The sequence below is a fragment of the Anabrus simplex genome, chromosome 2 (genome assembly GCF_040414725.1).
Source record: "Anabrus simplex isolate iqAnaSimp1 chromosome 2, ASM4041472v1, whole genome shotgun sequence".
Taxonomy (NCBI): domain Eukaryota; kingdom Metazoa; phylum Arthropoda; class Insecta; order Orthoptera; family Tettigoniidae; genus Anabrus; species Anabrus simplex.
The window spans coordinates 984,385,870-984,410,949 of record NC_090266.1 but is presented as its reverse complement, the minus strand read 5'-3'; the positions used below and the strand labels follow the sequence as shown (position 1 = coordinate 984,410,949).

Genomic DNA, 25,080 nt, shown 5'->3' with positions numbered 1-25,080 from the left:
CTTTAACTGCTCATGGTGCAATTATTTGGATCCATCTTCAAAACAAACATTCCTCTTCACTCATTGCAACACAGCAACAATTACAATGAAGTTTCACTACTTAAGAATAATAATACTACCCATGCACAACATGATTCCGGAAGCAATACTCCCTTTATAACACATGAGACGTACGAACAGCCAAATTTATCAAACTCTTATTTAATACACGTATAGATTTATTATTGTATTGTATTCTATTGTATTCTATATTAGTATCGCAACGCAATATAAATCTCACAATTCATAACGGAAGGAAGTAGTGCTGATAAACGATACGGGTGTGAAACTCCAAAATACGGTACTGGAGTGACACTGCCGTACTAATACTGGACTGGACTTCAAACGTTTGTGGAACGTGGTCTTTTTATGTTTGTGGAATGTGGCTGACCTACAACTGTGGAGTCCATAGGCACTAAGTATTGTAGCGCTTGCGGCAGTCTGGTATTACATGTTGCTGAAAGCTGGGAGGTGCTATATCTCAGACTTTCCACAATTTATGTTCAGGAATGACAAGCGTGTATTGCTCAAATGTATATATATCTCTAAAACAAGTGTTAAAATCAGTGAACACAGTATTATGAGGTACAGTATCTGTGTGATATAATAATTGTCGATTATGAGAATTGGCAAGTCGTGTTGATACAGAGACAGTGAAGGGTTCTTATCTACATATATGTACATTGTTCAACGGACTAACTACAAATGGTGGCTTAGTTCTTGCTTTCATTTTCCCACTGTTTTCGTTGTTGTAAATATGGAGTCTTCCAGTAATATTTTGTTTGTGTATTAAAAGTGTATTTTGGTGTGTTGATGAGGTGTTCATGCACAGATTTTATTGAGAATATAGTTAGTTATTTTAGAATCAGTGGAGTTATTGATGAGCCTAGGTGCAGCTCCTACCTATTTAGCAGTATTCAGAAGGTTAGGTAAGACCTGTAGCAGATGTACCAGTTACTCAGCTTTTATGTACACGCCCTGGGAGATGAAAAATGATCATGCTCTATCTAAATTCAAGGGATCCATTCTGGTGAACTCTGGCACACATACTACGGACATTTCGATTAATTATTTTTATTAATTTAAATTATTTCACGTATTTTATTAAGTTTTGAGTAATTTTCTTGATGAACATTTACGTATATTTTATTAATATTAACAGTAAAGTTACAAGCTGAAACAAGTGTGAAGAGAATGATGTTGATAGGAAAGTGTTGAGATGTTCATTTGTTTCTAATATGGATCACTGAAAAAAAAAAAGTGTACAGTACAGTGTAGACTAAGGTGGGGCTGAGGAATGTGAAATAGTGGGTGATTACTGGAGGGAATTTGGAGAAAAATGAAGAAGGAGGTTTAGAGTAGGCCTACTTAATTTCATTTTATTGAAAATAGGAGTGAATAGATCAAATAAAGTGTTTGGTTTTTCTGATATCTCATTAAGGTTGAAATTGGGATTAAAGAATTGATCCAGGTGGATGAAACAATTTTCAAAGATATTGAGCAGAGAGCCCTATTAACCATTTTTAAGAATTTTAGATCTTGATCAATTTTCATGAATTTATGGCTTGTGTCCATCATATGTTTTCCCATAGCTGAAAATCTATTATATGTACCGGCACATGAATTTAAATGTTCTAAGCACCGCGTGTCAAAGTTCCACCTGTTTGTCTGATATAGGTGGACAGACAGCTAGTACATTTAAGCATATAAACACCTGATCTATAGAATTTATTATTATTATTATTATTATTATTATTATTATTATTATTATTATTATTATTATTATTATTATTATTATTATTATTATTATATTGAGTTTGTGTTGTGTAGAATTGATGCATTAGTCTGTTTTAAAAGACATTTTTATATTATGTCTTTTGAAAATGTTAGAAATCTGATGAATCTGTGGATTATTAAAAGTGAAAGTGGAAAATAAGGTTTTCTTATTTTTTTTCTTCTTTAGTGAGTGTAGTGGAAAGTCGATGTCTCAATTTATTTATTATTCTTTCAATGAAATGTTTATTATATCTGTTGGCCTTGGCTATGTTTCTGATGGTGTTTAATTCATGTATAAGATCTTTGTTTTAACATTGGGATATTGAATGCACAATGAACCATGCTGTAGTAGGCAGCATGTTTGTGGACTTGTGGATGTAAAGAGTCTTGATTAATGGTGTTTATGGTTTGTGTAGGTTTTCTATAAATTTTGTAGCTAAGGGATTTGTGGTGTCTTGAGATTGTTAAGTCTAAAAAAATTATTTTAAGTTCAGTTTCTGATTTGAGAGTGATTTTGATATATGGATCAAGTGTGTTTAAGTTCAAAAGGGTAGTGGTTGCATCACCTAAGTTCTAATCCATTATAGCTATAGTATTATCTATGTATCTGGCCCAAAATGGAATGTTGTTGAAAATATTATTGTTAAAAATTCTGGTATGTTCTAAATTATCAAGGTAGATTTCAGCTATAATTCATGAGGCCGGTGACCCCATTGCTAGACCATTTTGCTGGTATATAGTGTTATTAAAACTAAAATAACTGTTAAAAAAGTTTTAAAATAGAAGTAAATTCAAGAATTTCAAGTTTACTTAATTTACTGTATTTTGTCAGATTCTGTTGTATAATGGAACAAACTTCAGATATGTTTGTTAACATGTTAGCAATAAGGAATGAATCAAGGGAATGGTTAGGTTTAATTTTAAAAAGGTCGAATTTGTCAACTAGTTCTTTAGTGTTTCTAATAGATTAGTTGGCTAGAAAATAGCAATTTCTTCTTAAGAAACACTGAATGAACTGCAATGTTTTATATAAAGGAGTGGGTCTGTAATTAACTATCGGTCTAGTGGGGATGCTGGCTTTACGGATTTTTGGAAGTGCTCTGGCCATGGGTAGACCAGGATACATGCTGATGAGAAAATTACATTCATATTCTGTTAATTTACGAGACAAAATTTTTAGTATTTGTTTGAGTTGACGTTGGTGTTTGGTGGTGAGATTTTCGTAATTGGGGAAAATTAACTATTAGGAAAGAATTGTTCTGTTTTTCTTATATATTCATCTTTGTTGATAACGACCTCTATCTGCCTTAGTTATGATGAGGTCATGATCAGTAATTTTCTTTCTGAGATTGTGAATTTGTGTATGTGTGAAATTATTATCCTTATTAATGTGTTTATAATTAAGATTAATGGGAATATCATTATGTAATGGTTTAAGGAGGTTTTCTCATTTCTTTTTCGCTTCATATCTAACTTCGTCTTGGATACCGAGTGGTAGTTTATTGGTAGCCTTTCTTTCCCCCCTTTTTTTTTTTGCAAGTTGCTTTACGTCGCTCCGACACAGATAGGTCTTACGGCAACAAAGGTGCCTAATTCAGTTTCTACTGTAGTGATTATTATGTTGTCAATTATGTTAGGCCAATTCTGTTTTGGTCCTCCACTCAATATAGAAGTTTCAATATCATCAAATACAACACTAGATAAATTAGTGATTGGAGGATGGAAATGGTAAGATTGTTAGTGCTAGATAGACGTGCTGTGTTAAAAATACATTAGATAAGTTAGTGATTGGAGGACGGAAATGGTAAGATTGTTAGTGGTAGATAGACGTGCTGTGTTACAGTTAGAAGCGGGTTTAAATTTTTTCAGATTGAGTAACTTTTTCTCTGAAACTTGTTGTTTATGGGAAAAAGTGATTTGCAATTTATATTCAATGTGTGATTTAAAAATATCCCATTGGGATTGAGATAGTAACTTGATAGATTCAAGGTGAGTTTCATAGAGCTTATTAATAAGGAAAGATGTCTTCTTATATAGGAACTTGATTTCTTCTCTGAGCCAAATTTTATTAGAGCAAATTTGGGTTTTTGTTATTTGAAAGGAAGATCTATATTTCTCAGAATACACATTTAACAAGTTAGGGGTCAAGTTATGTGTTGTGCATTGTTTAAGAAAATCAATGTCTCTGCCTAACTTTGACTTATACTTAATCTTGAAAGTCGAACCATCATTGCCTTGATTTCCCTCTACTCCTCTTACCCTTCATGGCCAAGTCCATTATTCTTCTGGTTAACCTATCCCTCTCCATTCACCTCACATGACCCCACCACCGAATACAGTTTACACGTACAGCTTCATTCATCGAGTTAATTCCCAATTTAGCCTTTATCCCCCCATTCTGAGTACCCTCCTGTCATTGTTCCCACTTGTTTTTACCAGCAATCATTCTCACCACTTTCATGTCTGTTAATACTAACTGATGGAAAAAGATATCATGAGTCCATCCAACTCTCATTTCCATACAGTAAAATTGGTCTGAAAACAGACCAACGGAAAGAATATCGTATTGAAGGGGATCTCTTTCTTACAAAATACTGCTGACTGTAACTACGAATCAAGCTCACTGCACTAAATTTGCTGCATCTTGATTCATTTTCACTTAGACACATCCTAAATACCTGACATGATCCACTTGTTCCAGTTTCATATTACTTACCCAGCATTCAATCCTCTAGATTCAAGGTGAGTTTCATAGAGCTTATTATTAAGGTTTCTTCTCTACTGAAGTCACTTAACTCTTAGAATTGCTCATTTTCATATCACACCCACTGCACCTCCTTTCCAGCTCCAAGATAGTACACTATATGCAATTATATTATTATTTAAAGGTTAAGCATAATTGCAGAAGGGAATAATTTCTCCCATAAATTACAAATAATTCTACTTTCAGTTAAATTATTAAAATCACACATCATTCTTTACAAATAAATGAGCGATGTTAAACAATGGTAGAATCAAGCTGGTCTACCTCTGTGGTGTAGTGGTTAGTGTGATTAGCTGCCACCCCCGGAGGCCCAGGTTTGATTCCCAGCTCTGCCACAAAATTTGAAAAGTGGTACAAGGGCTGGAACAAGGTCCACTCAGCCTCAGGAGATCAACTGAGTAAAGGTGGGTTTGATTCCCACCTCAGCCATCCTGGAAGTGGTTTTCCGTGGTTTCCTAATTCTCCTTCAGGCAAATGCCGGGATGGTAGCTAACTAAAGGCCACGGCTGTTTCCTTCCCTCTTCCTTGTCTATCCCTTCCAATCTTCCCATCCCCTGCAAGGCCCCTGTTCAGCGTAGCAGGTGATGCCGCCTGGGCGAGGTACTGGTCATCCTCCCCAGTTGTACCCCACGACCCAAGGTCTCACGCTCCAGGACACTGCCCTTGAGGCAGTAGAGTTGGGATCCCTCGCTGAGTCCAAGGGAAAAACCAACCCTGGAGGGTAAGCAGATTAAGAAAGAAAGAAAGAAGAATCAAGTTGGATAAGAAAGAAATAGAGTGAAAGGATTAAGGGTGAAATACACAAAAGCAGCCATAGTCGAAGGCAAAATATACTTATCTGCTAGATTTATAACCATTGTTCTGTCCAATATACATTACATATAAATTTGATTAGGAATGATACTCCTATACTACACAGCACATGTTTAGAGGGATCCACAACATGTTCTTAAGCTTTCATGCACTTCCAAAGACAGAAATTTTACAGCACACAGCAAAGAGTTCAATATCAATTTATTCTCCTAAATGTAACAATTTGAATAAGTGAATAGGTTTTTCAACCCATCCACTTATCATATACACCTGTGCTCAGGACCTTAAAATGACCATTTAAATTATGTTGTTCATAAGAACTGTACACCATTGAATTAAAATGTTAATATCTCTTGAAGTAATGGTTCAAATAACATGAAATATTTAGAGAAATAAGGTATTCACAAAGAATTATGACAATGCAATTTTGATACATTACAGTGCAAAATACGTACATAATGCCATAAATTTCTCTAGTAATGTTTTTTAGTGTGGTATGTCTTGAAACATTCCGGCATATGGAGAACTACCCTCCAGACCTCATTACCCACCTGCTCGTACAGGTTTTTTTTTTCTGCACACACCTGACGCAGACTCAATTTTGAAGTGTTTTCTATTAGATGTTTTGTGTGTTCCAATATTTTAATGTGCCAATTTGATTATATAATGGCAAAAGATGACCCAAGCAAGGTTGAAAATAGTACCATGAATGAGAATATAATTGATTTATGTGAAATATAGTTATATTTGACATTAATATGTATGTATTGAATAGGTGGACCCATTTTACCTTATTTCACATATGGAAGTTATACAGTTCACAACTATAGGGTTAGGACTCTCCACCTAATCAATACTTGTTATAATTACAAGTGTACGTATCTAAATTTACGGACAGGAATCTTATAACATATGATGGAAGTTATACTACGGAGCATATTGCTAACTGCTTGTCAGATATAAGCATCTAACTATGTTTCAGGCAGAAGTCGAGCTAAGGACTATAATCCAAAGGCTTCATAAGGATCAAGCAGCAACAGAAAGCCCTGCATCCTTGGAAGAAAGGCCTAATCTAATCTAAGGCCTGTTGCAAGCAGAAATGAGGCAGACATGATCTCTTACATTTTTGGATAGAAAGCTGGCCCAAAAGTGACATACTGCGACGTCTACATCAAATACCATGGTACTCCTAAGGCAGTACGTGGAAGTATAGCCACAGCATAGGTTGATTATCTCTGACAAGTACTGGGCTCAAATAGAGAACCAATCTAACCCGCTTCATGAAGTGGCAGTACTCCGTTCCTACCGCTCCTTTCCCTGCACAACAGTTACAGTGGAGGAGGTGGAGGTGATGGAGGTGAACTGAGATACCTATTCATGTTACACAAACAACTGTTCCACTCCTACCGCTCCTTTCTCGGCACTAGTTCAAAGTACAGTAGTTATAGGAGTTAGACAATGCAGTAATATTTAATTCTCCTTCGTCGTTGGTAGTATGCAGTACATTAATTATTTATTGAAAGGAAATATCTTCATTGGTACAATCACATAAATGGGATTGTAAATAAAGGGTACAGATCTCTGCAGATGGTTATGAGGGTGTTTAGGGGTTGTAGTAAGGATGTAAAGGAGTGGGCATATAAGTCTCTGGTAAGACCCCAACTAGAGTATGGTTCCAGTGTATGGGACCCTCACCAGGATTACCTGATTCAAGAACTGGAAAACATCCAAAGAAAAGCAACTCGATTTGTTCTGGGTGATTTCCGACAAAAGAGTAGCGTTACAAAAATGTTGCAAAGTTTGGGCTGGGAAGAATTGGGAGAAAGAGGACGAGCTGCTCGACTAAGTGGTATGTTATACTAACAATTTGTTGGTTGTTTTTGATCCACCTTTTCAATACAAATTACAGTTTGTGTTGCTAAGTTGTAAAGTTACAACACTAATTTACCGGGACATGTTTCGCTTTTATTCACAAGCATCATCAGCCTATACAATTGCCTCAAGGTTTGTCATATTTGGATTGTTGTTACAAATTTCATTACATTGAATGTAAATCTAATTTCAGTGATAACAATATTTAAAACACAAGAATAATATACACATTAAAAATTATGACAATATGATTTGCAATGTTAAAATGGAGTAACTCTTAATTCTAAAACACATTGACGTCCAAAACACAGTTTTTACCATTTGAAAATTTGGCTAAAAATTGTTTGCAATGTTAAAATAAAATTGATTCAACTATAATTTGGCATTAAAATTTGAGTCATAAATATAAATATTGGATGTTAGTGTATAGGAGCCATAGTTTCTGAAGTGCGTTGGTTTCTAGCATACAGTAACATTTCAATATTGAGAATTTTAGTTAAGAATTGTGCTCTTCAAATAATGTTATTTAAAGAGACTGTAATTTTGCATCATGCGCGATTAGAGTCATGATCATAATCTAGAATTGAAGTCTTGGGTTCATTGGGAAATGGCTTCTAGATTTGATGAGGCTTGCTGCTGCAGTTTGGCAATTTGATCAGAGGAAGTATTGACATTTTTAATTCTTGTTTGTAGCGACCAGACTCTCCGTTGGAAGTTGATTGTTTTGATGTAAGTTATGGTTAAAAGGGGCTTCAATCCAAATTTTGATTATCTGATTATGTTTCTTTCGATTTATAGTATGGAAGAAGCATCTGGAACAAATGGAAATGAACTTAAGTAATATTGTGTGTGTGTTGTGCTTGTAATGTGAGTGTTGATGTTGCATTATCACTTACCCCTTTGTCTGCTGCTGCAGAATCTTGTGGACCCTATTGCGTTACTGTGACTATTGTCTGTTGTGGTTCTACTCCTTGTGTTGTACGTATGAAAGAGCTGTTGTGAAGGGCGGGTAGGGGGTTGAGGGGAAGAGATGTTGGGCGGGGCGTTTGCTATTGACGTGCTATGTGGTAGGGAATTCTTATCCGTTGTCGAGGTGGGGATAGAGGACGATCCTGCAGGCGGGGCGTTAAGCTTTGGCATGTTTTGTGGAGGGGGACTTTTTTGCGTTGCCAAAATGGTTTCAGTTGTGAGTGTATTTAGATTGAATATTTTAAAGAATTTGCTTTTATCTGATTTGAGATTTCGTAATAATGTTGGCAACTGCTCTATTAACGGACTTTTTATTTCGACCGCGTCATTCAAGTTTTTTCCTTTATTAAAGTATTGATCCAAATAAATATATATGTTTTCGAACTCTGTCATTAGCTTCCCCTTTTTGATTCTTTTGATTATTGTAAGGTCTTTGTCTATTGAGGTGTAATGATGGCCGGTTTCTTTCATATGATTACCCATTGCGGAGTATTTATTGTGTTTTAAGGAATTAAAGTGTTCCATGTATCTGGTTAGGAAACTGCGTCCAGCTTGGCCAACATATGAAGATTTACACTGTGCGCATGTTAGTCTGTATATTCCGGAGCCTTGAAATTTGTTATTGTAGGCATTTACTGTGTTATGGTTAAAAAATAAGTTTTTGTTAGTGTTATATGTTTTAAAGGCTATTTGCATATCCTGTTTTTTGAGTGGGTTTGCTATTTGGTGAATCTTTGAACTGGTGTAAATGAAGGTTGCGGTTTTGAATTTTTTTAGTCTTTTCCGGTGCGAGGTTTGTGGCTATTTTGAGCTTTACTTTGTTGATGATTCGATTTACTATGTCTGCTTTATATCCATTGGCTAGTGCTAGTTCTTTTATAAAATGTATTTCTTTTGTAAAATTTGCGGGTAATAAGGGTATTTTGTACGCTTTTTTAGTTCAATACAGGCCTAATAATGAGATTACTTACATGTAATAAGTGGTATGTTCCGAGCTGTCAGTGGAAAGATGGCGTGGAATGACATTAGTAGACGAATAAGTTTGAGTGGCGTCTTTAAAAGTAGGAAAGATCACAATATGAAGATAAAGTTGGAATTCAAGAGGACAAATTGGGGCAAATATTCATTTATAGGAAGGGGAGTTAGGGATTGGAATTACTTACCAAGGGAGATGTTCAATAAATTTCCAATTTCTTTGAAAACATTTAAGAAAAGGCTAGGGAAACAACAGATAGGGAATCTGCCACCTGGGCGACTGCCCTAAATGCAGATCAGTAGTGATTGATTGATTGATTGATAGATATTGATTTGATACAGCTTTGACAGATTTTGTTTCACTATGTTAGGGGAAATCTACCTAGGGAAGCGAGCCCTGGTCAAAGTTAAACAATCATTCGTATAACTATTCGTCTCACTGTACAAGCTTTGCCAAAGTATTCATCAACAAACTTACTAGAACACTTTCCTGTGTCAGATCAATGTTATAAAAAATGGAATTTGTCCCAGGAATTCTACAGAACTGAACTTTTCATGGAATATTGGTCGAATTTCTCCCTTTTATTTCGATTGCTTCTTTCACTCTCGCTTTTTTTCCTCACACCACCATGGTGATATTTGTTGTTTAAAGGGGCCTAACAGCTACGTCATCGGCCTCTCACACCACTATGAATTGGCAAAGTGTTCACAACACTAGAATCACTCAAAGAACTTCCAATGGCTTTATAGTCTTCTTCAGTCACTTTTGAATAGAATATCTTCTACTCTTCCATTTCTAGCTTAGCTATAGCTTCCCACAAAGCCAGTTTCTTTGATTGTATTATCACGAGTATACCTGCAATGGGTCTTAAAATATAGCAGACCGAGCTCAATAGCTGCAGTCGCTTAAGTGCGGCCAGTATCCAGTATTTGGGATATAGTGGGTTCGAATCCCACTGTTGGCAGCCCTGAAGATGGTTTTCCGTGGTTTCCCACTTTCACACCAGGCAAATGCTGGGGCTGTACCTTAATTAAGGCCACGTCCGCTTCCTTCCCAGTCCTAGCCCTTTACTGTCCCATCGTCGCCATAAGACCTATAAGACCTATCTGTGTCGGTGCGACGTACAGCCAATAGCAAAAAAAAATATATATATATATATAATGTTATTTCCCACCACCACCACCAAAGAAGGGTTGCTACAGATAAGTTTGGATGATTTTGACGTACCTTTTACCCTAGGCGATTCCTTTTCTCCAGAGCCGGTTGTGCTCGATGTGATAGCCATATTACATACTATCCTCTTCATTCCGTATCGATATTGTAATCAAATAAGAATTAAATAAAAACTTTTTTACCTGATCGATACTTTTGCTTGGCAATCACAGCTATTACACTAAGTCGAAGACGGTAGAGAAGGAAACAAACAAGTAAACTCCGTAACCAGAATAAATTGGACAGGGGTCACACCAAATGTGCCAATCTTTTGAAGATTGATAATAAATTTACACAACGAACAATTAAATAGGGGTCGTACTTCAAACTATCCATCTAAGTGAAATACTGCACAAATTCGACCATAGTTAGCATAAATTCTTCGAGCGGACAATAAGAATGATCTAGAAAAATGAAAAACAACACATAATCAAGACAAGTGAACTGTGCATTGAGTGAAACACAGCTGAAACTAATGAAGAACGAATGTAGTGCCATAGAAGGAAGTTTAGGAAGTTTTTAGTTTAGAAATAGCTTTTTAATTTGTATATCTAATTTTAACATCCCCCTCCCCCCCACCCTCCCTCACCTTTAAGTGTTCTTTACCAAAAATTTTAATTATCAAACGTTTTTATATTCTTTCGCCTAAGCTATAAGATAAGCAGCTGATCATGATTGCCAAGCAATTGAAACATGTACTGCAGTTTTTAATGACATAATTTAGCCTAAGGTTAAATAATAAAAGTATTGATCAGGTGGAAAAGTTTTTATTTAACTCTTATGTTATAGCCATAGTCATGGACTATTGTCATACATCCCAATTTCCACTGTAGAAGACTTCAACGGAGTACAGGAAGAGGAATACTGTCCCATAGCCCCTTGCACACTTCCAGAGACCCTCAATAATAAATGAAATGGCCTATGGCTTTTAGTGCCAGGAGTGTCCGAGGACATGTTCGGCTTGCCAGGTGCAGGGCTTTCGATTTGACACCCATAGGCGACCTGCATGTCGTGATGAGGATGAAATGATGATGAACACAACACCCAGCCCCCGTGCCAGCGAAATTAACCAATGATGGTTAAAATTCCCGACCTTGCTGGGAATCAAACCCGGGACCCCAGTGACCAAAGGCCAGCACGCTAACCATTTAGCCATGGAGACAGACTCAATCAATAGTGGCAGGACATCTAGAAGAAAGCCCTCTTGATGGGAGACCAAAGGCACAGAAATCCATCGGTGAGGCATCCGGGGATTTGACAGGGATGTCACTAAATGGTGTAACACGCACACCTGTCTCTGCTCCTTTTCTCTCGTATTAGGTGACTGATGATCAGCAGTATGGCTGGATGCTTTATCCATGTGGATCCAGACATTTGAAGCAACCTCACCGTACAGTCGAAGAATATCTTTGTCAAAATAGGGGTCCATGACATTCTTCTGGAAGTAGGCAGCACTGATATTGACGCAAGTGTAATATACTGATGTAACATGAAACCAATATCCTTTAACCCATGGGTAAATAATGCAAGTATCGAGGTCAAATTATTATAATAATTTTATGATTATTGTTATTATTATTATTATTATTATTATTATTATTATTATGACTTGCAATGTCCGACTCATTGGCTGAATGGTCAGCGTACTGGCCTTCAGTTCAGAGGGGCCCGGGTTCAATTCCCGGCTGGGTCGGGGATTTTAATCACTTCTGAATAACTCTTCTGGCTCGGCGACTGGGTGTATATGTCCGTCCCAACACTCTCCTCTTCATATTCACACAACATACCACACTACCAACCACCACAGACACACGCAATAGTGATTACATCCCTTCATAGAGGGTTGACATCAGGAAGGGCATTCAGCGGTAAAACAGGGCCGAATCCACATGTGCGATGCAGTTCACACCCGCGACTCCACAGGTGTGGGAAATCCAGTAGGAAAAGAAGAATAAGAAGATTATGACTTGTAATATATGGCAATGAAGTGTTTACATCCATTTAGAATTTACGTCGTCGGATGATCAATCAATCAATCAATCAATCAATCAATCAATCAATCAATCAATCAATCAATCAATCAATCAATCAATCAATCAATCAATCACCACTGTTCAGCATCTAGGGCAGTCGCCCAGGTGGCAGATTACCTATCTGGTGTTTTCCTAGCCTTTTCTTAAATGATTGCAAAAAAATTGGAAATTTATTGAACATCTCCCTTGGTAAGTTATTCCAATACCTAACTCGCCTTCCTATAAACGAATATTTGCCCCAATTTGTCCTCTTGAATTCCAACTTTATCTTCATATTGTGATCTTTCCTACTTTTAAAGACACCACTCAAACTTATTCGTCTACTTATGTCCTCCCATGCCATCTTTCCACTGACAGCTCGGAACATACCACTTACAAGTAACTATTCTCATTTTGGTTCCGTATTGAAGATGACGTATATCACAAATATCATTATATATTTATAGATCCACTTTTTCAATACAATACAATACAATACAATCCACTATTTTATGTGGTTAAAATTTATACATAAATGTTATAGTATAGATGTTATAGTATAACATTTTATGAGATCAGTGTCCAACATTTTACTCTATAGTTTATAAGATTAGAAAGATCACGTATCCATTAATGATGCCTGTAAAACAAGGGTGAAACATGTACCTATGACTTTTATGTATTATGTATAAGTTTTAACCATATGAAATACTGGGCTGCATTGTACTGAAAAGGTGGATCTATAAATATATAATATTTGTGATATACATACCACTTAGTCGAGCAGCTCGTCTTCTTTCTCCCAAGTCCCCCCAGCCCAAACTTTGGAACATTTTTGTAACGCTACTCTTTTGTCGGAAACCACCCAGAACAAATCGAGCTGCTTTTCTTTGGATTTTTTCCAGTTACTGAATCACGTAATCCTGGTGAGGGTCCCATACACAGGAACCATACTTTAGTTGGGGTCTCACCAGAGACAAATATGCTCTCTCCTTTACATCCTTACTACAACCCCTAGGTATTTATAATGATCCCCAAACGGAACTTTCACCCCATCAAAGCAGTAATTAAAACTGAGAGGACTTTTCCTATTTGTGAAACTCACAACCTGACTTTTATCCCCGTTTATCATCATACCATTGCCTACTATCCAGCTCACAACATTATCAAGGTCATTTCGCAGTTGCCCACAATCTTGTAACTTACTTATCATTCTGTACAGAATAACATCATCTGCAAAAAACCTTATCTCCGATTCCACTTCTTTACACATATCATTGATATACATAAGAATACATAAAGGTCCAATAATACTGCCTTGAGGAATTCCCCCTCTTAATTATTACAGGGACAGATAAAGCTTCACCTACTCTAATTCTCTGAGTTCTATTTTCTAAAAACAGAGCCACCCATTCAGTTACTCTTTTGTCAAGTCCAACTGCACTCATTTTTGCCAGTAGTCTCCCATGATCTACCCTATCAAATGTCTTAGATAGGTCAATCATGATACAGTCCAATTGACCTCCTGAATCCAGGATATCTGCTATATCTTGCTGGAATCCTACAAGTTGGGCTTCAGTGGAATAACCTTTCCTAAACCCACACTGCCTTCTATCAAACCAGTTATTAATTTTGCAAACATGTCTCATATAATCAGAAAGAATGCATTCCCAAAGCTTACATGCAATGCATGTCAAACTGACTGGCCTGTAATTTTCAGCTTTATGTCTATCACCCTTTCCTTTATATACAGGGGCTACTATAGCAACTCTCCATTCATTTGGTAAAGTTCCTTCATGCAAATTATAATCAAACAAGTACTTCAGATATGGTACTGTGGTTATGTCATGAAACATGTATTGTATATATTTATATGAGTTCAGTTAATGTAAGAACCTGTATATAATTTATTATTACCTGTATATATGATGTGTAATCCACTATAGTATTGTGAAACACAGTGTAACATCCAGAATGACGTATCTCTGAACACCAGATGATGGTAGAATATTCTGTACATTGTATCTATGTATTAAGCACTCTAGAATTTACGAGAAGGTACTTTGTAATATATCTTTCTAGATGCCTGGCCAGGCACATGTATAAGGAGGTGCCCTTGATGGTAGAGACGAGTTATTGCTTAGTTGGAGTTATGGTTTAACAGGAGTAGTTTTGATCACATTTATTTTTTATTTATTTATTTATTTATTTATTAATGCCTTTTTTTTTTTCAGTGGCAAAGTTAGGGCTCAAGGCCCTCTCTTCCTTTTAACCACATACTAATCAAATACTGAGATACTTAAAATAGTGAAACTACAAAAATTAACAGAATTGAGAATAAATTTAAATAAATTACTAAGTTAATACTAAAACTAATTAATATTAAAAACTGTTAATTATGACTAATCCTCAGGCGCGCACACATTCATACTTCAACCATTCACTCAGCTGTACTCCGCAGGTAGTCTCTGCAGGTGACCTTAAATTTTTGTAAAGAGCTAGTTTCTCTGACCTGAGCTGGCAGGGATTTCCATAATCTGGCGCCGGTCACTACAAACGATCTATTAATTTTATTTGTGCAGTGCACTGGAATAGAAAGAGAGGATCTGGATTTGTGCAGTGCACTGGAATAGAAAGAGAGGATCTGGAACGTGTATTTATGTTGTGAAATTATGATAAAAAGGTGAATTTAGAAGAAATATACAGTGGCTGACTTTCAGCTAATAGTCTAAACACCATCGTTAAAATGTGTAGCTGCCGACGTTTATCAGGCTTCAGCCATGAGAGAGCCTTACAGTATGGGGCGATATGAACATCGAACCTGATATTGCAAATAAACTCGCAGGCAGGAATTCAGTGGTCGTTGAAGTTTAAGTGTTTCTTCTCTCGTCATATCAACTAGAACAACGTCACAATAATCAAGAATAGGGAGAACCAGTGTCTGTATTAGTTTGGTCTTTAGCTCAAATGGAAATATATCCCTTTGCTGTTTAAGAGGGCGAAGCGCACCAAAAATCTTTTTACAGATTTTTTTCGTGTGATCAGACCAATCAAGTGTTTCATTCATAATTACGCCCAGACTTTTAACTGTTTTACTGTAGGGATTAATGTTACCATTCAGTAGGATAGGCGGGATTGCAACATTGTTTGAGCTGTTCAGTAATTTTCGTGATCCAATTATGATTGCCTGAGATTTTGTGCAGATACGTATAAGAGAATTTGGTTGTGCATATATACTGAGTTGTCGGAGGTCATTGTTAAGATTGTATTGTTTCATCTAAGTCTAAAGTCTTGCAGTGTCGATAAATTTGAAGATCGTCAGCATAGAGGTGGTGTGTGTTATTTCCTGTCACAGATGGTATGTCATTGATATAAATACAGAAAAGTAAGGGCCCTAGAATACTGCCCTGTGAGGCACCACTAGGTTTCATTTTCCATTTAGAGGCCTTGTCATTTACTGTTACACGCTGTTAGCGCTAACTCAAATAGGAACTAAAAAACTTAAGCACAGCCAGGTCAAAATTTAGCAGTTCCGCTTTCTTTATCATAGTGTGAATATTGTCAAAGGCACTACTGAAGTCAAGAGGGATAACTACAGTGAGCAGTCGTTTGTCCATAGCGTTTCTAATGTCTTCAGTAACCGTCAAAAGTGCTGTCGCGGTACTGTGATCCTTCTTAAATCCAGATTGCAAAGGGTCCAAGAGAGCATTTTTATTTAGGTACTCCACAACTTGCTCGTATACTAAACGTTCAAAGGCTTTAGAAAGCGCAGGGAGTATGGAAACCAGATGATAGTAAGAGGGTGATTGTGGGTCTAACCTCTTAGGTACTGGTATAATATTGGCTGTTTTCCAGACAGTTGGGAAGGTTCAGTTTAGTAAACAGTAGTTCAGTATGTGCGTATGTATGGGCAGGACAGCACCCATAATGTTATGTATAAAACTAATAGGGATATCATCTACACCTGTGGCCTTTGATTTAATCAAATACATCGCCTTTTTGACCTGATTTTCTGTGACACTGTGAAATGTGAATGGTGGATTGGCTGGAGGGGAGGGTGGCGAGTCGGTGCAGATAATTGGGGTAGGTTGAATATTTATTCTACTGAAGTAATTGTTCAGTTCGTCAAGTAGAATGTCAGGAGTTGTCTGTCTCTGTTGATGTTTTCCTATTCCCAGAGCTCTAAGTTGGTCCCAAGCACGATTAGAATTTATGTTGTTAGCTAAATTCCAGAAATATGTACATTTTTTATTTCTGATTAACTGCTTTGTGTGATTTCTTAAAACTAGGATTACTAAACATTCTTTCTACCTACTTTTACCGAAGAGGTCATTTTGACCGATAGTGGAACGTATTCGTTTCTTGAGGATATTGGTGTAAGGAAAAGGTTCGAATTGAGTATAGAAACATCATAAATCTAAATTTAATTTTTATCATGCATGACTTGTAAACACTTATGAATAAATAAATAAACAAATAAGTACACTAGTAAGGCAGAATGTTCTTCTTACACACTTTAGCTTACATTAGATACGTATCTACGCGAATGTCACTTTCTGCTTTTCAACTTATTTGTTGCACTGTACACACACACTTTGCTTGGTCACCTTTGAAGTGAACTTAACCACAGACCAGTTTTCTACATATTGCACACCTTTCAATAGTTCTGTTCCCTTTGCACACTTCTTCCCTGATTGATGAAAAACTCAGCAAGACGCAATACTACGTGTTCACTTAGGGTCTGATCAGTGAGTCGCGTTTCATCTTTTCCAAGATGGGGAAAACCGTTTACAACATACTTGGCTTCCACATAGACAGCCAACCAAAATTTCATACCAAACTTTTCTGGTTTATTGGCCATATACTGCATAAATGGGCAGCTTTCGATGGAAAGAGCTGTTCATCCACGGTAATGTTCTCACTTGGTTTGAAGGAAATAGTAAAATTAGGTATAATCTTGTCCCGCACAACAGATACAAGCGCCAATCTATCAATTTTCAGGTGATCCCTGCTGGTAGATTTTTCATCGAATCGAAGAAACCTCATGATATCCGGGAAACAGTTTCCTGCCATAGTTTGGGAGAAAATTCCAGGACTCCCACTTCTGTGACCCAGATCGAGAATGTTCGTGCGAGCTTCAAAAGTTCCGCGTGCGTATAAAATACCAATGACAGCGTCTGATTCTTCCAAACAAAGTGTCCATTTAGGATTGTTCAGAACTTTGCGGGCTCCAGCCGCAGTATATCATTCGATCTGGCGCAGCTTGGATTCGTTAATAAAATGATGACAAGCTGTAGCGGCAGAAGTTCCTTCAATGTGGCGTTTGCATGTCCTGTGGGACCTCCGCCTTCCCTCAGTATATTTCACTGTCCTTGACGGCCTGGCAGGCTTTGTAGATCAACAAGAGTCCACACTGTTCCATCCAAAGCGACTTTCTCCTCGCCGACCGTCATGTGCTGACCACGCCCATATGTTGACTTACCACAGCGTATCAGCGTATGCTCGGCCTTCTGTAGTTGATATCGTGTTCCTTGCTAGTAATTTCTTTACCTTCCTTAGTGTTTCCTTCACCTGCAAAATATAATACCAAACTTACACTGTACACAGAATTACGTAAATACAAAATGACTAAATAGGCTTACCTTTGTCATCAGCTGCTTTGCTAGTGTACATGCGTCGCCATTTGGTGAGTAGTTCCCTAACCTTTGAGGTCGAAGGCTGCTGTGTGATTTCATGTTCTCATGGAAATTCTGCAGGCTCGACGCCACTAGAATCACTATCCGAACTATTTCCGTTTGTCAATTTATACACCTCTTTGAAATTATCGAGGTCTAAATCAGTCCCAGCTTCATCGCTTGATTGTGATGAGGAAATTATATGCTTATGCTTCAGAATTTCGGCATCCATTTTCAGATTACGCGGGAACATGTTTCTTCAGGGTAATTACAAACAATCGGGATATCGAGTTTGAATTTTGTAACGAGTGAAAACGGCAAACGATTCCTCATTCCGATTGCACAACTTTCATTACTGAACAAATACTGACTATATTTTCCTGTCAGTATACTTGTATCATTGTTTGAAAAGAGCCAACAGCTGTCCCATTGCAGCACAACAATAAATTCTATTCGATACTAAGGTAATAAAGTACACTGTAACAGCTTGTTAGAATAATATCCCATTCTAAATTAATGCCACAAAAGTCTGACGGGGTAGCTACTGCAATACCGGTCAAAATGACCGTCCGGTAAAAGTTGGTATATGAACTCATAGCGCTAACTAGAAAGGAGTTACGGGTTTTTGAAGCTATATGCCGAAATGTACACTTAATATTAATAAAAGCCACCAAAGCGTTTGTATGTTCTAACCGTATAACGAGAGTGATAGAGAAAACAAAACTGAAAACGGTCATTTTGACCGCTGCGGTAAACCTAGTGTTAAGATGCAGTAAGATTCAAAGTCTGTGTCATCTAGGGTTTGTTTATAATGTCGAAATAACGAGTCACAAAGGGCCATCATTCTCTTGGTTTCATCATCTAGCCATGGACAAGAAGGGCGAGAAACTTTTATTCTACGTTTAGGGGCATGTCTGTCATATTAGTTCTTTACCATCATATTAAACAAGTTAACTTTAGCGTCGGTATCATTTAGACTCCGTATATCGTCCCACGATAGTTGATAAGCGTCATAATTCAGGTAATCAAATTTTATGTCCTTCCTATTTCTGACAGTTTTGTACTTGGGTTTGTATTTAGGCACTTTGAGGGAATACGATAAATATACAAGGTCATGGGTTGAAATGGATGGTACAGGGATTCGCCCATGGGTTATTACTTTACCTGGGTTGTTCGTTATAATGAGATCTATGAGTGTGTGTGATGAACAGTTTGTTGCAAACAAGTGGTTCGTAGGTTGTAGCGGGAGAATAGTCATGTTACAAGTGGTAAACAAATCTACTAATCGATTACTGTCATGAGTCGTATTAAGTAGGTTACAGTTAAAGTCACCCATAATGATTACGTGTTCATAAATAGCCTGGAAGTCTAGTAAATACGTTTCGAATTCGGTCATATATGTTACACCAGGCGGTTTGTATATGACAGAAAACATCACCTTTCGTCTGTTGATATTTACTTCAACGAACATGAATTCCGACCGCGTTTGTACACCCTGGGAAGATGTACATATCACTCGGCTCTTTATATCATTTCTACAGTAAATCGCTGTCCCACCTCCACGCCTTCCATCTGACCGATCAAAACGAATTAGATCATATCAATCAATATCAACCATGGAGGAAGGAATGCTAGGGGTCAGCCAGGTTTCAGAGATGCAAAGTATATGTAAATTATTTTCCGTTAGTATTGCTTGAATTTTGTCATAATGCGCCGGAAGAGAAAGAGCATTTACATGGCAACACTGAAGGCTTTGAGAAGAGGACAACAATGCTTGTTTCAACAGAGTACCTGCTGAGAAGGGAGAGCCCGGGAGAAAGGGATTGTTGATACCGTCACTGCCAAGGTCAGATCCAGGTGCACAAAAACTGTCTAGCTGAATACTAAGAATTCCAACAAGTAGATTATAAGATAACAATACATGCTATTTATAAGAAGGAAACTCACCTCAACTTCCTGGAGAATGAGACGGCTAACAATCACTTGCAGGCACTTACACAAACATAGCTGTTATCGTTTATCCCACTAATCTAAAGATTTCAAATCCGCATTCGTGGTAGTAATCTTCTTAGTGCCATCTGGAAGCAGAACTACAATACGACCATCTATTGTCCACACGTTTCTCATGCCGCATCGATCCTGTGCAGAATTTAAAATTGCCTTACGTGTTCTTGTCAGCGATTCAGTGATCAGGATTTTCGTGCCTTTGAGCTTGCGCTTAGCACCCCACACACGTTCACATTCCCAGTAGCGAGCGAACCTGACGATAATCGGCCGCTTACCCGCTGTTAGTACCTCTGCTGCTGTCCTTTGAGGCTTTCCAATTCAGTGGATTCTGTCGATCCCTTCCATGGGCACTCCCAACTCTAGATGTTTGGGGAATACGTCCTTCACTTTTCTACAGATGTCTTCATTTGGCTCCTCGGTGATACCATGTATCAGCAAGCAGTTTCTTCTACTGTACTGCTCTGCCTCATCCAGTAGCTCGCCTTGTTCCTCCAGTTTATTTTCAAGACTGTTTAGTTCATCTCTAAGCAGCCTGAGTTCACTGGGTATCTCGGACCTAAATTCCATGAATTCCTGTCTCAGGGAAGCTAGGGAGTTACCAGCAGGGTTGGCTTGGGAGCCATCAACAAGTTCTAGGCCTACCTCGAACCTGTTCATAGCCGCTTCAAATTTATCCAGACTTTCATGTGCACCTTTGACTGAAGGCATCTTCCAACGTACACTAGTTCCTAGTTACTACTTTACACCGCTTTTCACACAACTTACGGACTATATAAGCTGTTATAAATGCAGTTAGCGTGGGATAAACACGGAGCACACTCACAGCGTCACCTCAAAATCTGCCATCTTGCCATCAGATGTGTGTCATGCTAGCGAGTGTTTGAAGTATGTGAATTGATTTAGTAAAGTTGGTAGTTGACATGCAGTGGTTGCAGTTTCCATGTGTTTCGTGATAGGCAGTTGTTAAAAATGGTGGTTTGTTGATGTTCTCGGAGTGAGGTGTTTTGTTTGTGATACAATGATTAAGGTTATGTGTGTTTAATTTGTAAATAATTGTAAATAAATCCGTGTATGCAAGCTGACAGCATTTTGTGTGCGTCTTTGTGGCTACATCAAATGGTGTAACATGAACACCCTCCTCTGCTTCTTTTCTCTCACATTAGGCGGCTGATGATCTGGCAGAATGGCTGGATGCTTTATCCAAGTGGATCCAGACATTTGAATCATCCTCACTGTACAGCCAAAGGATATCTTTGTCAAAATAGGGGTCCATGACATTCTTTTGGAAGTAGGCAGCATTTATTTTCACTTTTTTCGGCACTTTGAGGATTCTGAGTTTACCCCGGGTACGATACCTTGCCACTACGATGAACCCCCTAGGAAACATCTCTTTGTTTTCCTTGACGAAGTTTGAGTGCCCCTTTTGGCGTTTTGGGTGATAGTAAATTGCCCAGGACTTGTTGGTGTAATCCAAATAAACCAAAGCTTCAAACGAGGTAACAAACAACTGCTATTCATACCCCTCAATGTAGTTTTAGTAAAATTTTCTGGAATTAGTGAACTACTCTTTAACGTTGCTTCCTTTCAAAGCATGTCCACGTGCCTTATACCGCTTTAACAGGTTCAGATCTCCTTTAATTATATGGTAGACTTTAGCATTAAATGTGCTTGTGTGGCTGGCAAGGTGTCTTTGAGTTGGTGGATTTTCCTTCAGAATAGCAGCCTTTACCTTCTTAATGATGTCCGGAGTCCTGGAGAGTCGTAACTCTCTTCCGCGGCAGTTTTTTCTAGGTTGTTTTTTTCTGGCGGGAAACCATTCTGACGTAATTTTATCACATTGCCTACAGAGGACTTACTAGTGTTGAGATCTTTTATTTTACACGGTTGTACAGTTCTCGATAATGAGAAATTAGCATCGGAAAGGCCAACAATGGAGCCTTGCCATATATCTGCAATTCGGCAGGCTATGAGGCAACAATGGTATATGACTGTACGCGGCACTTCTCTAAATCATACTGACCACACAGAACAAAAATAATGACATGTAGCTGCTTCCAGAAATGGCATGTGCGCCCAAAGTCGCGTCCTGTATTAACAGGGGCAACCCTCCATAGCTTCGCGCAAAGCCAGTTTCTTTGATTGTATTATTATGAGTATACCTGCATTGGGCCTTAAAATAGAGCACATATTCCCCACCACCACCACCACCACCACCACCACCACCAAAAAACACCCTGAATAGAACTGTGAGTGATTTGCTTCAAGCATGAAAGAGCCTACTAGCACAATCTGCTGAATTTTATGACAGACTACTTGCCTATGTCGCCAATACTACAGTGCTTTGTATCAGACCATCGAATCGACAACTAGGTAAGCCATGTGCCAGTTCCCACACCCGGGCAAAATGACAGCTAGGTAAGCCAATGAGTTAATTAAGTTGCTGATACAATATGGCTATTGCTGATTTCAGTTTTACAAATTTCATATAAAATTTAATACAAAAAGTAAAAATCATCATTAGGATGATTCAACAAAAACTTCATAAGAAAGGTATTAAGGTGCTGATTTTATTCTACATTTAATATAATGGTTATGAGAGCGATTGGGGTATTAAAATTTTCATCTAAAGGAATTGTTTACAATTAAATACACTTAGAAGCCCCCAAACTGCCTCGAAGAGATATAGAAATCTTGACAAATGTAATAATCACCTCTCCACTCTGAAACAAGGTTCCAACCAGCTGTTCACCCATGCTCTGCCCTGGATCAGATGCTTGTTCATGTTGCATGAAGAATGTATGCTGGGGAAAGAAAGAAATCATAACCTAAAAATACATTATTATTTTTCCAATAGACACAAAACACTGCAGAGTCAACAAAACAACAAGGCCAGAGGAATCAAAATCATTAACAACCAAAGTAAGACCAAATTCCAAGAACATACTCACACAGGAAAATACTCATACTATGGTGAGTGGTAATGAAAATATGACTGACTCACAGAAAAAAATAACTGGGTCAACATAGTTTATAATAAGGAGATGACAGAATATGAGCCATGCATGAGAAAATAGAGAAGTAAGGAGTACATGGAATATGACACTTGGTTATTTGCATCAACATGTATAGTAGGAAGAAAGATAAAAACCAAGCAAGTTGGCCGTGCAGTTAGGGTCGCGCAGTAGTAAGCTTGCATTCGGGAGAGAGTGGGTTTGAATCCCACTGTCGGCAGCCCTGTAGGTGGTTTCCCATGGTTTCCCATTTTTACACCAGGCAAATGCTGAGGCTGTACTTTAAGTAAGGTTACAGCCACTACCTTCCGAAGCCTAACTTTTTCCCATCCTTCCATCACCAAAAACCTTTCATGTGTTAGTGTTATGTTAAATAAGTAGGAGAAAACAAAACCAAGGCAAGAGAAAGGCAATGATAAAGTTGACAAGAGAAACTAAAAACAAGTGAAATATCAGATACATAAGGGGTACTGGTACTGAAAAGTGAAAATGAAATGAAATGGCGTATGGTTTTTAGTGCTGGGAGTGCCCGAGGACATGTTCGGGCCGCTAGGTGCAGGTCTTTTGATTTGACGCCCGGAGGCGACCTGCGCGTCGTGATGAGGATGAAATGATGATGGTGACAAATACACCCAGTCCCTGTGCCAGAGAAATTAACCAATGATGGTTAAAATTCCCAACCCTGCCAGGAATCAAACCCGGAACCGCTGTGACCAAAGGCCAGCACACGAACTATTAAGCCGTGGAGCATGACACTGGAAATGAAAACAAACAAGTTGCACACATCTTGACAATGAAGACCGAGAATGTGTGGAGAGGTGGGGAATCACGTCTTCAATGCCAGAGCGACAACAATGCATGCGAGCCAGCAGTGAGCAAACCAATGCCGCTGGGAGAATTCTTGAGTCTCAAGATAAAGAAGCTCCTTAGAGGAATCTGGAAACTGGTTAACATTGAAGTAGGTCCCAGGAATAATCTGGAAGTGGAAACTACAGGAATCTTCCGTGGGCCTATATTAAGAGCACAGCTGTGGTAGCACAGAGTCAGTCTCAAGTGAGTCAGTTGTATGTGAATACAAGTTGTTACAAAACGGTTGCAAGTCCGCGATGAGTCCATCAGATGGATAAGCGGAGTTCAGGAAGGCTTGATAGTTGTGAAGTGAACTGTTCTGCAACAACACTGTACTGTAAGAAGAGGTGTTTGAGAGCAGGAGTTTGATGCGCTGAATTGCTGTGATCAGCCGAGTGAGTGAAGAGGGGAACAGGAAAATTCAGACACGAGTGAATGAAGTATAAATAGTAGTTAAATAAATTTAGTCGAAAGTAAGAACAAGCTACCTCTCTGAGTAGTGATTTTGGTTTTAAGGACCCAGTAACCAGCCACAACTGGAGTAAGAAACGGGATTAAATAGGTAATGGGTTTTGTAAGAGGAACTTTTAGACTAATTGACAACATGGAGTCTGGCCTCTAGGCTCTCTTAGATAAGCTCAGTAAAATTAAGCAAGAATTTAAAACACAGTTCAGATCCTGTCAGGATGAAGACAAGACAGAACTTAAAGCTGAGGCGAATGAACTTAAGGGTGGACAGTACAAGTTAGAGGACAAGGTGTACGTTCTTAATGTAAAATTAAAAAGCGAGATCATGCAGGATGTAAGTGAAATTGTAGAAAAAAAAGCTCAAGGCAATAGATGATAACGATGATGAAAATAAAAAACTGCAAGTACTATTTCAGAAGAGTTGTAGTAAGTAACAAACATGACATAACAGAGAATTACCAGTATAATAGGCAGCCCATTGGATGGTCATTAAGAACCCTTGCATATGAAAAAAAATTAAAAATTGTAATACAAGGATGATGATACTGGATATCCAGTTGGACTCACGCCAATGACAGAGCAACGGTTTTCAAACACATCATATTTTATGCTTGAGTGAAGACAAAAGAGGACTTCA

The 25,080-nt window shown here is 38.0% G+C and overlaps 1 protein-coding gene across 1 annotated transcript in view; it reads right to left on the bottom strand.

Annotated features, from left to right (window-relative positions):
• Pez (protein tyrosine phosphatase non-receptor pez) overlaps window positions 1-25,080 on the bottom strand; it is a 923,645-nt gene that overhangs the window by 560,689 nt on the left and 337,876 nt on the right. The window contains exon 9 of the mRNA XM_068226358.1: window positions 22,827-22,916. Within this exon, the coding sequence (XP_068082459.1) occupies window positions 22,827-22,916 (90 nt within the window). The remainder of the gene's footprint in view (window positions 1-22,826; window positions 22,917-25,080) is intronic.